The sequence below is a fragment of the Halictus rubicundus genome, chromosome 7 (assembly GCF_050948215.1).
Source record: "Halictus rubicundus isolate RS-2024b chromosome 7, iyHalRubi1_principal, whole genome shotgun sequence".
NCBI classification, from domain to species: domain Eukaryota; kingdom Metazoa; phylum Arthropoda; class Insecta; order Hymenoptera; family Halictidae; genus Halictus; species Halictus rubicundus.
This window is the reverse complement of record NC_135155.1, coordinates 2,047,835-2,070,005: the sequence shown is the minus strand read 5'-3', so window position 1 is coordinate 2,070,005 and position 22,171 is coordinate 2,047,835. Positions and strand designations below refer to the sequence as shown.

Below are 22,171 nucleotides of genomic sequence, written 5' to 3'. Positions count from 1 at the left end.
CAATTTTCTAATATGCTAAAGGTCTAGTTTCACATTTTATCAGTACCTACAAGAAAATTGTTTACAAAGACTATTTACAGGTATTTCATGTGGCAGTAAACGTACCGTAGATGTATAGAGAATTGTTTAAACAGACTGTACACTAAGGTGGCTTTTATTTTCGATATTTTTTTTTTGTGGCACCTCCAGAATGATTCCAATTAATAAAAGAAATCTGTGCAAAGTTTTAGCTCGATCGGATAACCGGGAAACGGGCTCCCATATGCAATTAAAAAGAAGTAAGTCTCGCAAATTAAAAAAAAATACACATTTTTTGTTAATGTTTATTGATAAAGGATAATGAAAACACACTTCAATTTTCAAATTTCAGAAAAAATGTTTTGATTTTGTTTTGACACTTTTCTTAATTTTTTCAGAAACCGTTTGTTTTACGAAGAAAAGTAATAGGACATAACAGACGCAGCCTGTCCAGATCTACAGGTTTTGTCTAACATATTTTTCTAAGACATTCGAGAAGAACGATTTTATGTGCATTTAATTAGTTATTTCAATGTTTAAGGGCCCGGGGGCATGTTTTCCCGTTATTTTGCACAGATTTTGCTTTATTAATTAGAACAACCCTGTGGGATGCCCCAAAAATTTCTTTAACAGTAAAGAAGAGCCACCCTACCCTACACTTATTGCCACAGAAGATGTATATGTATACATACAGGGTGTCCCAAAATTGTTATACGAGGACATTCGAAGTAACTGTTTCCTTTTACTAATCAGAGCGCGGCTATAGCGGGCGGACTGCGACTTGGCGACGAACCGGAAGCCGTCCGATGTAGCCGCGCTCTGATTGTGGTGCATGTTTTCCGTCAATAACTCTTTAAAAAGGCGCGGAGAACATTTTTGCAAAGGAAAAAGTTACTTCAAATCATCTCAGGAATCGGCTCTTTCAAGGAAGTACAACATTTTCGGGACACCCTGTGTATGGTCTCCGGAAACCATTTTTTAGTCGCGTTGTATGGGAGCCTACAGTCTAGGTTGATGCATATGAAATGGCTGATTTTAGAATGTAAATGTAATGATGCTTTTTGATCTAGAAATACTATTATATTCGACAGCTTTATTATAAATTTTAAGGTACAAAGCTAATCTCTATGGATCCCTGTCTCGAGTTTTTATTTGGATATTCAATTTTAACTTTAAATAAAATTTATTTCAATGTTAATCGATGTGATTGTTATGTATTCTTCTTATGTGAGTACAGAAGTAAACATATTAACGAGATAACATTATGTGATGATAAGTGGATGCACTGTTCTTCGACACTAGAAAAAACTCAAAAATAGAGATGACAGTCTTTTAAATAATTAACATGTACGACAAAAAAATCACTTTCCGCTATAGTACAATCAAGAAACTTGTAATTCGTTGGCATAATATATTAATTATAATGGTGCTCATCGTGATCAACAAGGTTCATTTAGACAAAAAGTTTCGTTTGTTTAATGTTGCTGTTAAAAATATCGGACATTTCATACGCAACAACCTAATGAACTAAATGAAATATAGTGACAAACTTTTCTTCCACCATGTGTTTGTATAAAAATAGAAATTTCAAAATTGAAAATAAGAATTGTTGAATAGCGGAGTACGCATAAAGGGACGTTCCCTTTCCCGAGAATCATAAATTTTGGTTCGCCTGCGAGGTATACCTCGACAAGGTAGTAAAAGATGCGTCCTCTGGATCGTGTCGTCGCGTTGCTTCGGGCACGAGTGGAATGCGGCTGATGAGGGGTTAAGAGCGATCGTGTAAACCGGAAATTGTCGCACACGCCGGGTAAAGTACCGTGACGATCTCGCGCTACTAGTTCTCGACGGTACGTGTCCAATGAAGGCCACTTTATGTCTATGCAATGCCAGAGGTAATCCATTATTAACGGTCGGCCTTTCTTCTCGTCCTCGTAAGCCGTTCGTTAAACTACACTTTTCCTTTTTTCCTCTCGAACCAGAGGTGACGCTGACCACCGCGCGCTATCGCGATTTCTTCCTTGCCAGTGTCATTATTCAAATGTAGATTTACATGGTCAAGAACTAATTTATGAGAGCGTCACTTAAGTAGAATCTTATTATCTCAATGATCGACTTTAGATTCGGCAAAGTAGAAAATATATTCTCCATTAATACCTTCCATGCCCAGGCCGATTTTGATAATTGTGCTTATGGTTACACTGCGGATCTTTATGCAAATTAACACGTTCCCTGTCGCCGCCATGAGTTTTGTGTGTTTCACACAAGTCTTGACTATTTCATTCGTACAAACGACCAGAATTATTAATACTTATTATTATAATTTAGTTCATTTCAGAACGAACAAATTGATATATTCAATATCACTAATTGTATGGCAATCGGAATGGGTCTCAGCATGTAGGAAACGTGTTAAAAATTTTCTAACATGATTATTTTAATAATTTTAATAAGTCAGCAATAATGCGACGATATTCTTGAATTCTTGTAATGTCTTCATAGTTTTGTATTATATTTATCTATTTTTGTTCGAAATGCATAAAATACGCAGCTTGGTTATGATACATGCGTTACAATATTTATGATACCGTAGAAATTACAATTATGAAGAAAACGGCGCGGAGTAAATGCAATATGGAACAAAGCAAAAATCTTTATTTCAACAAATTATCCTTTCAACACGTTCCGTACCATTTAATGGCGAAAATTCCAAATGGCCCGAATGGGAAAGTATGCATCCCACGTGCAAGAAAACGCGTTAAACGTTTTTGTCTTTGGCGCAGAAAAAGGCGACAAATTAACCTAATAATTAAACGCTTTTCAGAATAATTTTCATTATAAGTCGGTAGGTTTTACCAAGGATTTACGAGATGTGATTTTCGCTATGTAAAAATACAGTTTAGTAGCAGAGAACTAATTTAGCTCCAATTTATGCTGCCTAAAGCTTCCATCAGAATAAAGTATTATGTGTATGTGTAAAGTGCTTGCAAAATCCCCCAATTAGATACGAAATGGTTAAATAATGTGTAATCAAGTTTATGTGTCATTTTTTTTTTTTTTTGAATAATATCGGATCTAAAGACCCAATTGCATTCCAGTAGGCGTATGTCAAATAGTGATTCGCCTCCAAACAAGAATCGCTACCGGAAGTTGTTCATCAGATGATAACACATAGAAGGTGCCAAGTCGTACGTCTGTAACTCGTTCTGTTTCCGCTTCTGTTACGTGCAAAATTACAAGTTCCGCCTTTATTGCCTACACTTGCAACTTGTAGCACTGGAAATCGTATAATATATTTTCTCTCGAGCACAATATACATTAATGTCTCCACGACTGTTATTTATTACCTCGACGCTTTAAATCACCTGTTTACAGAGTTGTACTAGTTATCATAAAGTACTTTTATTTCTAATCTTAACCTGCTTGTATGCTAAATTTGTATTTGTATTTAATTATCGACACAGATATTAGTTGTTCGAACTAATTAAGAACCTCATAGATCGACTCGGATTTAATCACATATATTCAATTAGCGAGTCGTCAGATATTTATTCGTTCTTCACTGATATCTCTTCAATAATTGTTTATGTTACAAGAACGATGTTCTCGTCGGCATTTTCTGATACTTGTATCTTGTAAAGAGATTACTATCCCGAAGAACTGGAACTATCGACATAAGTGACACGTTTCTGGTCAAAGTTTTGTAACTTACGACTAGTTTCACTCTTTGCATTTTGAATTTTTTTTTCAATTTTCTTCCCAATTCTCTATCTTTTTAAGAGGTATATTCAACACCCTTTCAGTGCCGAAGAACGATACATGGTCGTTGGTTGGACTTGCGAAAATTGATTGTTCTATTCTAATTTGTACATTTCTAATAATATCACAATCCTATTCTAGTATTAGAACATGAATATCTTATACTTTATGGATTCCTCCTCTTCGCTATCACCAAAAATGCTCGCAAAATCAAATCAGTCTAATTAATGAAACCTAGAAAATCGAAATGTATGTGGTATACTACTTCAATTCTGTCGCATTGAAAGTATCCCAAGAAAGTGCGGTTCATTCAAGCACACCGCAATACAAATGAATACTTAAACCCGATCAAAGATTAATATCACACCGATCGGTGACTTTGTGTGATCGCAGCGGACGTGTTGAAAATTTAGACGTTTCAAAATCCGAAAGCAGCATTTACCTCGTTTCCCAACACATCGCAGCTTCGATCACAATTCGATCTCAGTTTGTCCGTTCGAACGAGAAAATTGCTACTTTTCCGGCGCTCGCATCGGAAATTCCAAACTTCTGGTGTAATCGAGCGGTTCAAAAAGAAAAAAGAAAAAAGAAAAGAGGAGGAAAAAGGTAAGAGAAAAGTTACCGGACGGCAGTGGCTCTCACCTTGCATCTGCACTTGACGCATTTCATCTCTCCGTGCGAGTGGACGCGGGGATGCCACTCCATCCCGTTCTCGTAAGGAGTGCCGAGGGGATTCTTGCAGCCACCGGAAGCCAGGACCTCCTCGGCGTTTCTTCTCGTGGATGGTGCAGCCTGATCTCTTGGAAGACGAGACGTGTCACCGGCGACGGTCGCGGTGCTGGGCGTCGTCGCCGGACACTGTTTGCAGCAGGCTTTCTTGCTCGGTCTGAAGGCGAGTTTCTCGTCGCAGTCCAACGGCGGACACTGTACCCGCGGACACTTCACCTCCAACGTAATCGGCTGCAAGATAAATGGGATCCTTGGTCAGTCCTAACCAATTACCAATTTTTATCGTATAACACAGGTAAAAATACCGGTACCGAAAATGAGACTTCATTTATACAGGACGTACTAGTGTTCCTGATTTTTCAACATTTTTCATTTCTCGAGAATTCTCGAGAATTCTCGAGATATAAATTGGGAATTATTATACAGGGTGGGACAATAACTATGTCCAGTTTGAATATTGCCGTTATTTGTAATAATATGAAAAAATGTTATATAGAAAACTTACACGGTATAGAGGGGGACATATTGTGACACAAACATTTTCTGCGTGGGTGGAGGTATAGTGGAGATTTCTATGCTATGTTTGTTGGAATGCTATGTTTCTGTTATCACGATGTGATAGCCAGTGTTGAGACGAATTCAGCGAGTTATCATTGAAGGTCATGCAAGGTCAAATATGGTAGTAAAATAAACTGTATTACCTTACAGGAGATGCTCCAATTGGTGACCGGTTGCGTCAATGCAAAGTTGCAATCTTCGTATCCCTGCATCACGTGCATGTCTAATCGTTTCTGAACTTATTCTAGCACATGCTGCAATTATCCGTTGTTTCATATGTTCTGGTGTAGTGGGTACTTCTTGATAAACAGCATTTTTCAATGCTCCCCAGAGAAAAAAATCCAATGGTGTTAAATCCGGAGAGCGAGCTGGCCAAGAAACTAATCCACCACGTCCTATCCATTTATTTGGGTAAAGTTCGTTCAGTGCATCTCTTACTCTCCGAGCATAATGTGCTGGACATCCGTCGTGCTGTGTAACCACATCATTTGGCGAACGTTTAGTGGTACATTTTCTAATAAAGTCCCCAATCTACTTCGTATAAAGTGTTCATATCGTTCGCCAGTAAGATTTCCATCGATAAAATGCGGTCCGATAAGTTCAGAAACGTTAAGACATGCACGTGATGCAGGGACCCGAAGATTGCAACTTTGCATTGACGCAAATAGTCATCAATTCGAGCATCTCCCGTAATATAATAAAGTTTATTTTACTACCATATTTGACCTTGCATGACCTTCAATGATAACTCGCTGAATTCGTCTCAACACTCGCTATCACATCGTGATAAAAACAACATAGCATTCCATTTAAAAAAATAGAGTTGACCTTGAAATCTCCTCTATCTATGCCTCCACCCATGCAGAAAATGTTTGTGTCACAATATGTCCCCCTCTACACCGTGTAAGTTTTCTAGATAACATTTTTTTCATATTATTACAAATAACGGCAATATTCAAACTGGACATAGTTATTGCCCCATCCTGTATATTGGGAAACTTTTATAAAGTGAAACATTACACTTTTGTTTTGAAATGACTTCTTAAGAAGCATAATGCGTCTAATCTGGAATCAGACAATCTACTTCTTTTTTTTTGTAACAAAATCTATAGCCGTAGAAAAATTTCTTTCATTTTGTGTGAATGTTGGCTTTATCGTATACAGAACATCCAAAAGTTGCTGAAGATTGGGTGTCTTTTTTTCAGTGGACTCAAAAACTTGGAATTCCTTTGTTAGAGTCCGGAATTTATTTTCTTCTGCCACTGAACTCTTGACACTAAATTCTTGAAGGCTATCTGCAATTTCTAATTCTAACTGTTTCTCCAGTGATAGTTCCCCATTTTGAGAATCTGAAAGTTTTTCACTATATTCATAAGAATCATTGTTATATTTTCCAAAAAGTCTGTTTAGAATTTGTTTTGCCATTTTATACATATCTGCCTTGGATGTTAAATAAAAAAATGTATCTTCTGAATCTTTTTGCAGAGATTCTGGATTATGCAGATATTTTATAAGGGATACAACAATCTTGTCTCTTCTTTTAGATATTTCTTCTTTAATAACAACAAGGAACTCATTACTCGATTCAGTATTCAGTTTTTCTAAAGTTTTAAATAAGAATTTAAGAGAATTTAAGAATTTATATGTTATAAAATACATGAGATTCATAAGAATTTCCCTAGATTTAAATTTCTCGAGAAATACTGAAATTTCTCGAGAAATGAGAAATAATCAATTATAAAATTTCTTGAGAAATTCTCGAGAAAGGATTCTCGAGAAGGAACACTAGGACGTACGGTGAATGTACCAGTAAGTGACCGGTTAAGAGTAAGATCATGCTACAATTATTTATGTGTTGCCTTTTGGAACATAGTTAAACATATAACGACAATTCTTAGACTTACCTTGCAACTTTTTTCTCATGTACCTACAGTTGGCTTTTTATTTCTACCGTCATATAGTGGTCCGAAAGCGCCAAAACGTGGCCAAAATGCAAAAAATGAATTTTCCGTTAGGGGTATGGCTCTTGCCGTATTGGATACTCAGGTAATGACTGTATAAGAAACCGAAGGTAAGAAGGTCTTACTATCTATACCTGCTGAATAGTGGGAGTACAAATGTCCCATACAGTCGTCTCGCAGTTTTCGTGCAGTGAACTACGTTGTGAAAAAAAAGGTGTCAAGCTTACAATTTTACGGAAATTGCATTTTTTTTGTGCGTGTACGGTGGATGCTGTTCCTGGAAGTAAATACTATACATAATAATAACATTGGATTTATATTATTTAATGTTTGGAATGTATGAAGTGAACGATAAAACTTAGTGCACAGATTTTACAAATGTATACTAAAAGTTGTATATTCCACAATATTCCACGGAGATTCTTGTCGAGTCTTGTAGTAGATACTGTTATTTAACATTATTTTGAAAAAGTAGCTGCCCCTTTCGTAATGCGATCCATTTTTGTGACGCACAGGTAGTCATGGTACTAGTTACAAGCATGTTTTCTCGAGAAATTTAGAAGTTATAATAAAATTTGTTAAATAAGCATTGTATGATTCAACTTATAGAATTTTCTGATACAACGATTTTTTTTCAACAATAATTTTTTTAGTTCAAAGAAATTTAATTTTTGTTTTAATTTAGACATCAGATTCATATTCGCCGGCCCGAAAAATATGGGAATACTAATTTTCAAGAAAGTCCAATAATTTTTTTGGTTACGCATCCGCCATATTGAATCCGCCATTTTGTTTTTTGTAATTTTGACATCAGATTTATAATCAGCGACCCGAGAAACCTATGAGTATCAATTTTGAACTAAATTGAAGTACTCCTTCCTATTTTGGCCACGTTTTGGCGCTTTCGGACCACTGTGTATCATAATCAAAGCAAATGTACCAGTAAGTGACCACAAAATAGCTAGTAAGTGAATAAAATAAAATAAAAAATAATAAAACAATGCCTTTATTCACAATATTCCGTAAGCCGTCAATGTTACAGTAAATAACGATATACAGTACTCACACCACACCTTAGTACGAAAGTGAGAAATCACTTTGGACTAGAAACGCGTGTAGCAAAACATATTTTATTTTAATTACAGCCTTACCATTTTCAATCACAGATAACTACAGTGTTTACTCTATATATGTCCTCAATGCCTAGCCTATAAAAGTCCCAGAACTATCCTCATTGCCGCGAGGTATACCGTATTGCCGTATTGAGGTATTGCCGTGAGGGGCCAAGACCGGTAGGGCCTGCTTGACGGCTAACACTAGAACTACCGAACCAGTCAAAATGACTGGTGGATGATTTCTTCTTTCACGATTAGTGAAACTATGAAAACGTTTTCACGAGAAATTTTTTAATAAATCTCTTCTTTGGAGTACATATTACCATAAAAATCGTATGAAACCTGAGCAAATTCAATCTTGCTGTTATCATAAAGGGATAAGTCTAAGTCACGTTTAGGGCTTGGTAGTTCTAGTGCTAACTGTGGCGTGAACAGAATGGCACGTAACATCGGCGTGGCGTTTAACATGTTAAAAAACACCGATTTTGATTAACTTTTTACAGAATGATGATACCATTAACAGATGCAAAACATTTTTTTAGTAGCGATGATTCAGTTTAAAGGGGTGACAAAAATCATCAAAGTTCAGTGTAACTCCATAAAGTCCTCATATCCTGGAAACTACTTTAGATAAAAAAATCCAGACGCTTTTAGAGAAATGTACTTTTTAGAGAAATTAAACTACATCAATAATTTTTTGCAAAATTCATACATGATTACAGATTTCGTATTTTCGTTGAATTTTTTGGTTCTTGAAAGCGAATTATGGATGCGAAAAAATATTACTTGGATTTGTTTAAAAAACTGCATAAAAATAGAGATAAGACACCCCAATTTTTGGAAGTCTGTCGACGAGTCGCAGCTCCTACGAACTTGCATAGGAACTGGGCATAGCAACGCTTGATCATTTATTAGTGGTTGTGTGTCAGTTGCCGTCTTGCGGTTCATATGTTTTAAACAAAAACGCATCAGGCTATTGCATTGCTACGGTCTTCGATGCTGTGCGATAGTCAATCTCCCGACGCGTGGCAAGGACTGTGATAATTACGTTTCGATAAATTTAAGACGACGAATATTTTTCAAAGTTATATTGTGGTATAAACACATACACATACACACATACATTTTCAAAACGTTTGATTTCTGGTAAGTATTTTTTTCAATTATTTCCCCTCTTTTAAGTTAAAATCAACCCTAACTGAAATCGCGTCGCAGAAAAAACTGAAAATATGGCAGTCATACAAATGAAATCCAATACATATAACTAGTTGAGAATTTGAATTCATTATTATTAAATTAATTTCGCCCCAAATGTTAAAATCTCGATAAAGTGAGCAAGAAGAGAGAAATGTTTCAACTATATACAAACTAATGAAATATGTAGTTTATCCTATCTTGCAGAAAATGTTTTTTAGCACGCTATTTTATTCATTTTTTTAACAGACAAAATTTTATACACAGAAATATGTTTTTTAAGAACCGTTATGGCTAGCAGGGATAGAGATCGTGGACGGAAATACTTAAGTGAACAAATGACGTGTATACAAATGCCATCTACATATAGTCGATGGCAACATTTTTCGTTAAATGTAATATAATTTCGTTACATCAAGACGATCGTTTACTGTTTTATACCAAATATTCTGTCGAATTCATTCGACAGTAAACGATTTTTCATATTCGATTTTTACAGGAGTTAGGAATACATCGGCTTAAGGTATAATTCTTAACTCTTAAAAATTAGAATTTGAGGTTAGGGTTTTCTTTGAAAATGTATTTACAAAAATAGTTTAGAACCTTTCAGAATGAGTACAAAGAATAAAAAAAGTATTCTGTTTGAAACTGAGGTAACCGAGTCTGAAAATGAAAATAATGTCCACCGGTGTAAAAGACATATTTCCGGAGAGAGTTTCCGTTCAGTGACGGTACTTCGGCGGATGGAGCTGCCGTAGCGAAAGGGTTAATACTAAGTAAATCCTAAAGCGTTTTACGTACCATGCGGTAGTCACAACTTGAATTTGTTATTGGGAGATATAGCAAAATCATCAACCCAAGCACTACATTTTTTTGGTGTTTTACAAAAGATTTACACGATATTTGCAGCATCGACATCGCGTTGGGATGTTCTAAAAAAACACGTTGAAAAAATTACTCCTAAACCATTATCAGAAATTAGGTGGAAATGCCGTTTTGATAGTGTAAAGGCTATTCGATTTTAAGTACGCCAATTTCGAAACGCCTTGGTCGAAATTGGCAACAACGCATCTGACAATAAATTGAAAATTGAGATTTTGTCTATAGCGCGCAAGATAAATGAATTTGAATTTATTGCCAGTCTTATCATTTGGTACGAAATATTATCAATAATTAACATCGCCAGCAAAATATTGCAAAATCAAAAGATGCAAATCGATTTGGCCACGAATCATCTGAAAGGTCTTAACGTATTCTTTGCGGAATACAGAAATGAAGGATGTAGCAAAGCTATGATCGCAGCAAATGAAGTTGCAAAAGAAATGGACATAACACCGGATCACCATACAGGGGCAAAAAACGGAAATTATTCGATTAGGAAGGACAGGATGAATCATCGACGATCAGCGACAAAGAATACTTCTGTGTACATTACTTTTTAAAAATAATAGATACTGCGTTAGTATCCTTTAAAAGTAGATTCGAATTATATGCAAATCACCAAAATATTTTTGGTTTTCTATACATGAATGAGATTGGGAATTTAGATGATATTATTATTGGATTGTATTATTATTTAATATTCATCTCATAAAAAATATATATAATATGTAACAGCATTTGTAAATAAATAATTCCTCGTTGTAAAATTTAAGTGTAGGATTTGAATGTGTATTCAGGCCCCGCACAATTTTTGAACCCTGCCCCGCAAAAAGTCACGCCGGCCCCGTTCGTAGTCTTTTTTTTTTTGTTCGACGTGGATCACAGAATAGTATCTCCTGGCTGATATATGTCAACACTGTATACGATAGAATCTTCCGGCTCGGTCTAAAGTCTCCTTCCGTTAGTATTTATTTGAAAACGGCCACTTAATGGTACCCTGCGTAAGTGACTGGGTCGAATTATAACTTAATTGTTACTGATGATAGAGAAAAAAAAATGGTAGAGGACAATGTTGCATGGTTTAACCTTTTCAATACGTTTCAATACTTGTCAATTCGCAATACGCTTACCATGTTTAGGACAATTACACCGCGAACCTCACATTGCCGGACCCGCAAGTATTGCCCTCCGCAAGGCAGACGCTTTCGATAATTTCACGGTAGCCATGCCTAGATTCTAGTCATAGTTCATGACAATCTAGTTCTTTGAGATCAATATTAATAGGATCTTCAATAATTATGCTGTACCAAAAAGAAGTTTAGAATAATAATATAGAATAATTATTATTAATCCATGTTATTTCATTTATATATCTCTTCTTTATTTTGCTACACAATATTTATAGAAATAATACTACTTTTTAAGAGGTTTATGAACTATATTCTTTAAAGGCAGATGATATGTAAAAATACATATATTATCTATATACAATATTTCATAATATCGGTGCAGCAATCAAGATATACATACATCTCGCAAATAATTAACATTAGAACACAGATGAAAGTGTAAGGATCATCGGTAATCACAAATAAAATTTTAATCTGTGAGAAAAACGGAACTTATAGTGAATTGCTTTTATTCTGTAACACATCACTATAAGTGCATTGTACTTTGAGCTTATAGAGATTTCGGAAATAACTTTGTTTCCAATTTGGTAAAATCTGTGTATAATAGTAAATTACACATCAAGCATGTATACGAAGAATGTAGACTTGCATTCATTAAAAATTTCAACAAATAAATGAAACATCCTGTAGTTAATTACAAGAAAAGTATATCCAGCCTGACCATTCATAAAATTTATAAAAAAATAAACATGATATAAAGTATTTTGTAAAAAGAAATCATGCACGCATGAATTCTGTGTCCATTGTTACATAATAACCCTAAACGAAATTATTAGATGGCGTTACTAGGAGAGTCTTGTTGCTTCATAATTGAAATTGCTATTATTCTTGAAGGACCCATCGGAAAGTCTTTAGCTACGGACCATAGATTTTTGCAAATTCTTGTTTACTCTATATATATATGTCCAAAACACGGGTCTAGCCAGGTACATGTACCAGCCAGGAGACATTATTCTTTGATCCATGCCGAGTGTAAGAAAGGACAGCGAAAATTCTTGGTTGTACCCCGCGGCAGTGGGGATAGTTCTGGGACATTTATTGGCTAGGCATTTGGGACATGTATAGAGTAAACACTGTTATCCTGTACTATCAAATGAAAGTTGCGATATTAAAGATTTCACTCGACAGCCTGTAAGGCACCAATGTGGTGAAACTCTGGAGCGATCGAGCTGCAATTATTCGTCAGCACGTTCAAACGGCGCAGCGCTGCGTTTTTAACGTGGCACGCGTTCATGCGCGCCGTGCTGGTCAAGCGTAATTTAAGTGACAAGCAATGGATCAAAACCGATCGCGTTATCTCGAGTAACGGACATGACTGGTTGCAACGCGTTTCAACCACGACTCCAAACAATTTACTAATATCTGTTTAGAAAGGCCTGTCACTGATCGGCGATCGGTCGCGGCGCTGCGTTGAGCTCCTTCATGACTCGGCAGAGTGCAACCACATTCTTCTGGCGCAACTAGCCAGACAATTTTTCAATCGTCGCCTCATAATGCCTTTGCACGGGGTCATTATAATCTGTGTCGCGGGGATCGCGACGATGGATCGTTACGAAATTCTCCTGGACGATATGGTAACGAGGTAAACAAAGAATCGGGTGAAACCGTGACCAGGCTCTGCGCGGAATCCTCTATCTCGGCTGAAGATTTCGAACTATGCTGAAATTATTCAAATTCCTGGATTTCGAAACTTGTCTTGCCACGAGCTTGGAACACACATCGACTTCGAGAATTATCATAGCTGGAGCCGAGCGAAAGCAAAGATCGGATTCCAGATAGAACCGCGAGAATCGAAATGCTCATTTTGGTAGGATAAATTTAGTAGATGTAGACAGGGAAAAGTTGTAGAGAAAAATAGCTGTTGTAACAGCACCGAGTAGAACGAGAAAGAGAAAATGGATGGACCCACTTTCTCTCACCAATGCCATTATAAATTTGCCTTAAGGGCCAAGGGTAGTCACGTGACTTTTACAGAGTCTTAAGTCTGCGACTAAACTTGTCACATTTTTTGCTCTGTGTTATCGATGTCATGAATTCTGACGCCAGAAACGTGCATTTCGCAGACAATCAAGACAAAATATAGCTCAATTTGTGGCTGGAGATATTTTCTAGTGCGCGCTACTCTCGATTTCATCCAGAAAACTCATCCAATGGCATAAAAATGCTTGGATTCCACGGCATGCACATCGTCAATTTTTGGCCTACTTCTAACGCTTATATTACCAAATATTTGCATAATCTCGTCAGCTCATGACCAGCGCGCGCTAGATTGAACCTTCCTCTTTGAAATGAGCCATTTCCCAGCAAAAAATATTCTCATATAAGGACGAGAAGTTGAGACACGTAAAACCATTTTTCGCCTATTTTTGTCGGTAACTTAGTCACTCTACCTTATCGTGAATTACGGAGTCTTGGCTCTTAAGTTTTTCTTGATTGGTGATTGCTCGAATAGCTTGTTAGGCGCAATTCTCACGTCTTCTAACGCATACAATTGTTGATTTATAGTAGAAGGAAAAAGTATCGTTTTTTTTTCAATATTTATGATGTCCTCTTGGAAGTTGTTCCTTCTTGGAAGGCACAAATTTATGTCAGCGATCCCCTCGGTTACGGAAACACTTGTACAAATTGTCTTTAAGAATAACGAACAAAGCTGTCTCGCACATTTCGTTTTATTGCTTCGACATTCGCAAATCTTTATCTTTTGGGAGGATTTTTTTATTTCGAGGTGTAAACAGAAGTCGCAGGGAGCAACAGGTCAAGGCTGTGCGGAGACTGGCGAAGTTGCAAAATGACATGTTTTATGAGGAATTATTGAAGAATTTGCGACAAATCGACAAGTGCGTTGTCATCTTCATGTCATCTTCATTATGAAATGCACTCGATGCTCAAGAAATTGCATATCGTTTCTTAGTGAAGACGTGCAGGGTTCTATCGAATAGTTGCGTTAGGACTTCATCTCTGGCATATACGCATTTTACCTAGGATAAACTTGCGAACTTGCAATGTAATTACTTTATTAATTTCGACATGAAGAGAGCATCATAAATGTTTCTTTTTTCGTGTAATACGATTTCTGTTCTATATACAGTGTCTACTCCATAATTGTCGCAAACGTGGGTTTGGTCAAGGACAATTATCGGCTAGAATGCTAGATGGTACTATTCTATCAGCGAAGTTCGAGAGGCTCTTCACGGGGTATACCCCACGGTAGTAGGGCTAGTTCTGGGACAATTATAGCTAGATATCTGCGACATTTATCGAGTAGAGACTATAAATACGACCTAGTTCCTTCCGTAAATTGATCAGTAGGTAAACTTTTGCGACAGTCTTTCTTTCGAATTTGTACATTATTGTGCGAATCAAAATTATAAATGAGATTTATGTAATCGGATTAAAACTTTGTTTTTCAAATACAATATATAATGAGTGAGGTAAAGGAAATATGATAGGACGTGATCGAAGTTTGAATCAAACAATTTGATTTCATTCAACTTTTCGATGACTTTGAAAAGTTGTCGAAAAGCCTCGGATGTTATGTTAGTATAAAAAAGGGGGAAAAAGTAATTGGATCGATTTCACAAATAAAAGCAAAATTGCAAGAGATTGCTTCATAAACTTACATCGCAAGTGCACACTGCACACGTATCAAATCCTACAGGCGGTAGATAAGGATGCCACGAAGCTCCCGCTAGATGAAACTGGCTAGCCAGGGTACAACCTCTTGTTATAGAGCTGACATTCTTCCCTGTCGCATTCATGTTGATTCCTGGACCTGGAGGCAAACATAACACGAAATCAATCGTTTTTGTACACTTCGTAAAGATACAATTTTATTAATCGATCTCATATTCACTGCATGGATAAGTATTGCATTATTTTTGTTTCGCAAACAGGTAAAACAATAAATTGAACCGAACATGTCAATCATGTCTTTTTTCTTTCGAAAAACTCTTTAGAAAAAAATAAAAATAGTAGAGGATGATTTATAAGAACAATACAGGATATTGCAAAAATGTTTCAACCTTTTGTGTCAGATCAAGGCTCCTCAATGATAGCTTCCTGAAAAATCCTCCTGTAGTTTTCACCTATCTCCATGTCACACTTTAATTCGATTGTGTTCTAATCCAATCAGTGTTTCATTCGCAGTTTCATATTTTAACCCTTATATCGATTCGCGTGTGTCCGAATGCTTTTCAATTTCTTTTTCAGAGTTGTATTCGTGTTGATAGCGGAATGAATGAATAGCGGAATTCTTATATGTAGATTTCTACTTTCTTTAATATCAGTATATAGTTCTTAGATAACTATGAACTATTAATTTCCCTCCGCGAAATAAAACTATGATGTTTAACACTACAATGTTGTAAAATACTTTCGGTATTGATACAAGGATTAAAGAAGTGTGTTCATTTATAACACGGTGCTTCTATTCATCATAGAAAAGTACAAAATTGTACAGCACTTAGCACAGAAAATGAAGCAGTGTATGGTAGATAAATGTGTACATTTTATGGGAAAAGAAACTCTCAAATAAAGTGTTTACTCGATATATGTGCAAAACATGGGTCTATCTTTGATTTTTGATCCACGCGACCTTAGACTCCTCGGCGACCGAGGTCTCTTGAGCCTCTGGGCCCTTCACAGGGTATACCCCACGGCAGTGGGGATAGTTTTGGGACCTTTATCGGCTAGGAATTTGGGACATATATAGAGTAAACACTGTTACATTTAACAACACTATCGACAAAGTTTCAACCAAGTTTGAACGTCTCCAAAGTAATTAAAAGAAACACGTTCTTTTCGAGCATATCACAGTGTTGCTCCATTATAAAAATACACACCCACCGTGTCTGATTCGTTTGAATCGGATTAAACCTTTGAAAATTGTCTTCGTTCTGTGATCGCTGTCAAGGAGACAACTCCGTTCAGCGAAAACTCGAGAGACAAACGTGGAGGACGGACTGTTAGTTAACAGTGGTATACCTAGGACGTTGTTAGCAGGGAGCGACACAGATTCGCACGAACCTCGTCCGATAGAATCAGTGTACAATCTTCCAGGAAACCGGTGGCAAGACACGCGTTTATCTCAAATTAATTCTGCGGAGTTGCACCGGTCTACCTCCGGTAGCAAGGACAGGCGCCGCGTCGCGCCGCGCCGCGACGGGAATAAATAACGCGACAAATAGAGTCGGACGAACGGAACAGCAAGAGGACTAGAGGATTTAATTAGGTACAGCTGAACGTGAACGCGCCGCGGCCGGTCGATACGATCTAAAGAAAATGACGGATCAGCAGCGGGTTCTCTTAATTTGATTCCGCGCGGGACGTTTTTCCCGCCACCGGACCGGGTAATATGTCTCTATCATTTGAACACGTCGCATGGAAACGGCTACTGATTCGTCTGGCCGATTAGTCCGGAACTTGCGAATGATTCCCTCGTCAGGCTGGTGTCCGGGGTTGAGTCACGCAACCGGGACAAGTAACTTCTATTTGCCAGAGACACGACAAAATGGCCGGGAAAAAAGCCAAGTAGTATCTCCGTAACTGTCGTATCGTCGGGTCTGCCGAGCGACCGTTCTAGAGAGGTGTTATATTCTTTGTATTTAGTGTACCGAACGTAGAAAAGAATAGCGATTGAAAAAGAAAGAGGAGAACTGAGTTTCGACGCTTCGCGACTCTCTGCCTCTCTTTCTTTTATGTTCGCCGTCCTCTTTCACGCCCAATACTATAATCGCTTATATTACACGTGTAATTATATCGTGTTTGATGTTTTTCTTTTAATTAGAAAAACTAGATGAGTACGATTATAAAAGAATCACAAAACAAAAGTATAAAAAATTAGAAAAGTTGCAATCTTTTGCCTCGCTTGCAATTCGCGCGAGTCCCACCGATACTCTACTCGATACACTGGCTCGGTTGTCGAGCGTGTTTACCGCTCGACATGTTCCAAGAAAAATCCTCCAGTGGTGGGGATAAAATTTTGACAATTATGGTAGAGATCTTTGCGACAGTTACGGAGATAATATTGTATGTCGTTTAACCCTCTTACAGTGCCGTCCGAAAATATGTTTCAGCGATATAGGTTTTAATCTTCACTTAAAAATTACTCGAATACTACCTGCATGTATGCTATATAAAAATATAATTTAGATAAGAAGCGAATGCTTTTCAGGGAGTCTCGATCTGGTGTAAACCGTTTCTGCATAGACGGACGCGTAGAGGTCACATGAAGGTGACATGTGTTTTTTAAAAATGGAAACGTGTTGTTTTAATGCTCTAATTGATGCAGCTCGATACTCTCTACAAAAAAATGTACCGAGCTATTTATGTCAACAAATTATTGTTTTGATCAGACTGCTGAAAAATAAGTATACAAGTAAATGAAGCGTCCGAAATATCGCAAGTCCGTATACCGAACTTTGCGGGGTCGTAAATCCCGTTTCGCTTGCTCGCGACGATACTCGGAGCTTGGACGAGGTTACGAAGTAACAACGCCTAGTTGAAATGAAACTCGTCGTTTTGGAGTAACAAACACTTTGATATATATTTTAAAACTTAACAGTGTACAAGTTTTAGGTTCGAGATGGTTAAAGATAGTCGAGATAGCTAGATGTGTTCGATGCGAGCGATTTTTGTGTTCTGATTTTCGGTGTCGTGTCGTGTACGAGGGTGGTCTGAAAAGTTTCCGACCTAACAAAGATATAAGGCATTTTTTCCTCAAAATTATTTTTATTTCTCTACATAGTCTCCTTGTAAGTCTATACACTTCTCCCAACGATGCGCCCATCTCTCCAGCCCGTCCAAATAGTACTTGCCGTCTTTCTCTACAAAATAGCTATTTACAAAGGTGATGGCTTCCTCATTTGATGAAAATCTCTGTCCTCCGAGTACAACTTTTAACTTGGGGAACAAAAAGAAGTCGCTTGGAACTAGATCTGGTGAGTAAGGTGGTTGATCAAGCAGTTCAAACCGTAATTCGTGGATTTTTGCCATGGCAATCGTTGATGTGAGAGACGGCGCATTATCTTGGTGGAACAAGATTTTTTTTCTGCAAATGAGGCCATTTTTCTGCAATTTCTGCCTTCAGCCTGTCAAGTAATGATGCGTAGTATGCTCCTGTAATAGTTTTCCCTTTTTGAAGATAATCAATAAAGACAACTCCACGTCTGTCCCCAAAAACAGTCGCCATCACTTTCCCAGCCGAAGGAACAGCCTTTGCCTTTTTTGGCGGCGATTCCCCATAAGCAGTCCACTGTTTTGACTGCATTTTTGATTCGGGAGTGTAATGGTGTATCCAAGTTTCATCAACAGTAATTAGCCGGCGCCAAAACTCTGATTTATTGCGCCTAAATTGCGCCAAAAGAGCGATCGAAATGTTCATTCGAACACGTTTCTGATCCAACGTGAACAAACGCGGCACCCAACGCGCAGACAGCTTTCTCATGCCTAAATCTTTATTCAATATGTGACAAACACGTTCTTTGGACATATTCATGGCCTCTTCTATCTCTCTAACTTTAATTCGACGGTTGTCTAGCACCATTTGGTGAATTTTAGCGATGTTATCGTCACTGGTTGCAGTTTTTGGGCGTCCCGAACGATCATCGTCATCCAAGCTGGTACGGCCACGTTTAAATTCAGCTGCCCAAAATTTCACGGTGGTAAATGATGGTGCAGAGTTCCCGTATACAGCGTCTAACTCTTCTTTGATTTGCGTAGGCGTATTGCCTTTCAAAGTAAATATTTAATCACAGCTCGATACTCGAGTTTTTCCATTTTCACAAAAACACTCAGAGCAAATTACTCAAACGACTGTTAAACAATAACTGAGCGTCCGAAATGGCTGAAATTTTTGTGAGTACCTGTCAAAGCATGCACAAACACGCTCGAGTACTTTTGTCGACGAATACTGCCATCTTTATGTTGAGGTCGGAAACTTTTCAGACCACCCTCGTATAATGTTAGCTCTGATCTCTTTCTATTGACTGTTTTTAAAATTGTATGGGGTGATTAAAAGATTCTTAACTGGTGAGTGGATGGTGTAGTTTGGTCGTCGGAGTAGGGATGCGCTTTGGTGAAACTGTGTTTAGATTATACTATGAATTGGGTGCGAAGGATATGGGAAAAACGATCTGGAAAACTAAATGTTTGTATATTTCCCTGTCAATGGGCTCGCTGGCGGAGGTCTCGAAGTAATGTCCGATGACACCCAATAATTTTGGGACCGTCGCGTCGTGTCGAGTGTCTCGGCTATTGCAGCCGACCGTGTTTACATCTCACATTCGGTCTACTTGAGACCGAACAGCAAGTATTCATACTATGTATCACCCAGTATATGTATACCATTATTATTAATCCTCGCACGGTGGGCCATTTTTGCAGCTATAATGTAGCACACGTTCACTTAACGTCATTAGCGGACGTCGAGTAATAAGTTGACGATTTTGATACTCTGGGTCAACATAGACCCTGGAATCGCCGTCGGAATGTTAAACATAGTTATATCTATTTCCCCACGAAATACGATCGCGAACTTACTTTCCGAGGCAACTATACATACATTTATTTACCTACTTTCAATATAATTAGTAGAAGAATTGTGGAAAATTAGTACCAATGGAGGAATTAGAAGTTGGAACAGTAGTTTCTCTTATATTTCGAGTAATAATGTAATAAATATGTTCAAATGACCAGTAAAAAATATGTCAAACTGTCGGAAGGAACAGATTATTCGCCATAATCATGTCACAAACAGAAAAATAGTCAATTCATTGATCACTGTTTTAATAAAAGATGAAATAAAAAGAAAACCGAATTTCATGCATAAATTCTGATATTCATATGTATTACGACAAAATGAAAAGTATTTTGTCAAATAAGAAAAAACTGGCAAGATATTTGTGAATTATTATTCAGCGCATAAAAATAAACGTTCATGCCTGTTAAGATTTGACAGTGTTTTCCGCCATGCGCCCTGGAAAGGTACAGCGATTTTATAACATTCTCCCTGTTTCCAGAGACTTTTTACGACAAGTGGACACGAATAGCATAATTCCCGATAAGGAGTCGCGTTTAATTTAAACCGGCTGCAGATAGGCGTAGCTAAGTCTGCGCGATTACTTTCGAGCGGCGTATCACGGGTAATCGGATTTAATATAAACCGCAGACGGACACGTGGCCGTCCCCTTAATTCACCGGTTCGGTTAGGCTTCGTATTAGGTCCGGGATTTATCGAACGAGATCGTCGAAGGGAAGGATAATTAATTGCGTCACACTCGTTATCCTGAGTTACAAGGATCTCTTGGGCCGACAACACGTTGAGAATCGTGATAAAATTAATCCGATGGCTGAGAGATTCCCTGAGGATGTAATAAACTCGGTTGAAGCTGTTAACGAACGAGGACATTGATACTCTAGGTGTAACTTTGTGATAAAGTTAGGTAGACTTTCTCGAAACCCATTGCCCCTAAAAGACAAAAAACACGTTTCTACATATTTAATAATCGTTCTTGTCACTTCCTTCCTTATTTTTATTTCACAGGCTCTGGTTCCTGAGAGTGATAGAATTGCCACATGATCTTGTAAGAATAACGCTGATGGAACTCGTTTCAAGGTAACTTATTACATACTGTTAATTAGTTATATTAGGCACTGTTCGTCTCTCTATTGACTCATAGTAGCGAAAACAAGACGTTCAGTTTAGACAAGTTGGAAAAGATGATTTTTATTTCAACATATGCTCGTATGGTTCATATTTTCAAATAAGCAATAAACACGAATTCTTATTATAGAAATTGAATACTGAAAGAACGCATTCCCTATTTCTTCATCTTCAACATTCAGTAATGATACAAAAATGGCACTTCTTCTTTAAAGTACTATTTCTAAAAAATTATCTATAGCTAATTTTTTATAGCTTTATAGCTAAACTAGATTGTTTTATCGTGGTCTCTTAGTAGTTTTACATAATTTGATATACATATCGAATCGTGAAAAAGCAAAGATAGTTTTCTTAAAATCTTAAAGCTGAACGTTAGAAAGGGGTATTAGTATATGTAGAAGTGATAGTAAATGAAAAAGGGAGAGATAAAGTAATGGATAAGAAGGATAAGAATTAGTTACACCTGTATACAGGGACACATATCGGCCACGAGATATGATTATACAGGGTGAGTCACCAAACGTTAGCACCTCAAATATCTTTGTTGTTTCTAAAGATACGTAAAATATGGTAAGGACAAAGTTGAATGGTACAATGGGGCTGACACGATGAAAAAAAAATTTTGTTTTTATGTCATTTCTTTGGAGATATCAAGGTCACCTTCACTTTTTTAAATGGAACCACCCTTTTTTAAACACCTACAATGATAGTCCCTTTCATTAGGAATTCAGTGACTATAATTAGTCCAAGGTCATTCAAGGTCAACGACAGAAAAAACCTATAAAACTAAAATATGGAAGCAGAATACGCTTATCACGGTTGAGACTTGTAGGAAATAGTAAACATACTATGGTCGTAGTTAAAGTAAACATACTAAGGTCCTTCAATGTTATTCAGCATTCTTATTTACTATCAGTATGTTTCCAAACGCGATTCCGCTATGTTATATTCGATGACTGAAAAGTGTGATATGATCACGATTTACTGTGAATGTAGAAAAAATGCAGTGCAGGCCCGACTACTTTATGAAGAAAGGTACCCCGAGCGAAACACTCCTTCTAGACATACTTTCACTAATACGTACAGGTTGTTTCGAAGTACTGG

At 37.3% G+C, this 22,171-nt stretch overlaps 1 protein-coding gene across 1 annotated transcript in view; it reads right to left on the bottom strand.

Moving 5' to 3' along the window:
- Positions 1-22,171, bottom strand: part of Sog (chordin short gastrulation) — a 248,134-nt gene that overhangs the window by 3,868 nt on the left and 222,095 nt on the right. The window contains exons 6-7 of the mRNA XM_076791136.1: positions 15,027-15,178; positions 4,420-4,737 (exon numbers count right to left, since the gene is read on the bottom strand). Of these exons, the coding sequence (XP_076647251.1) occupies positions 4,420-4,737; positions 15,027-15,178 (470 nt within the window). The remainder of the gene's footprint in view (positions 1-4,419; positions 4,738-15,026; positions 15,179-22,171) is intronic.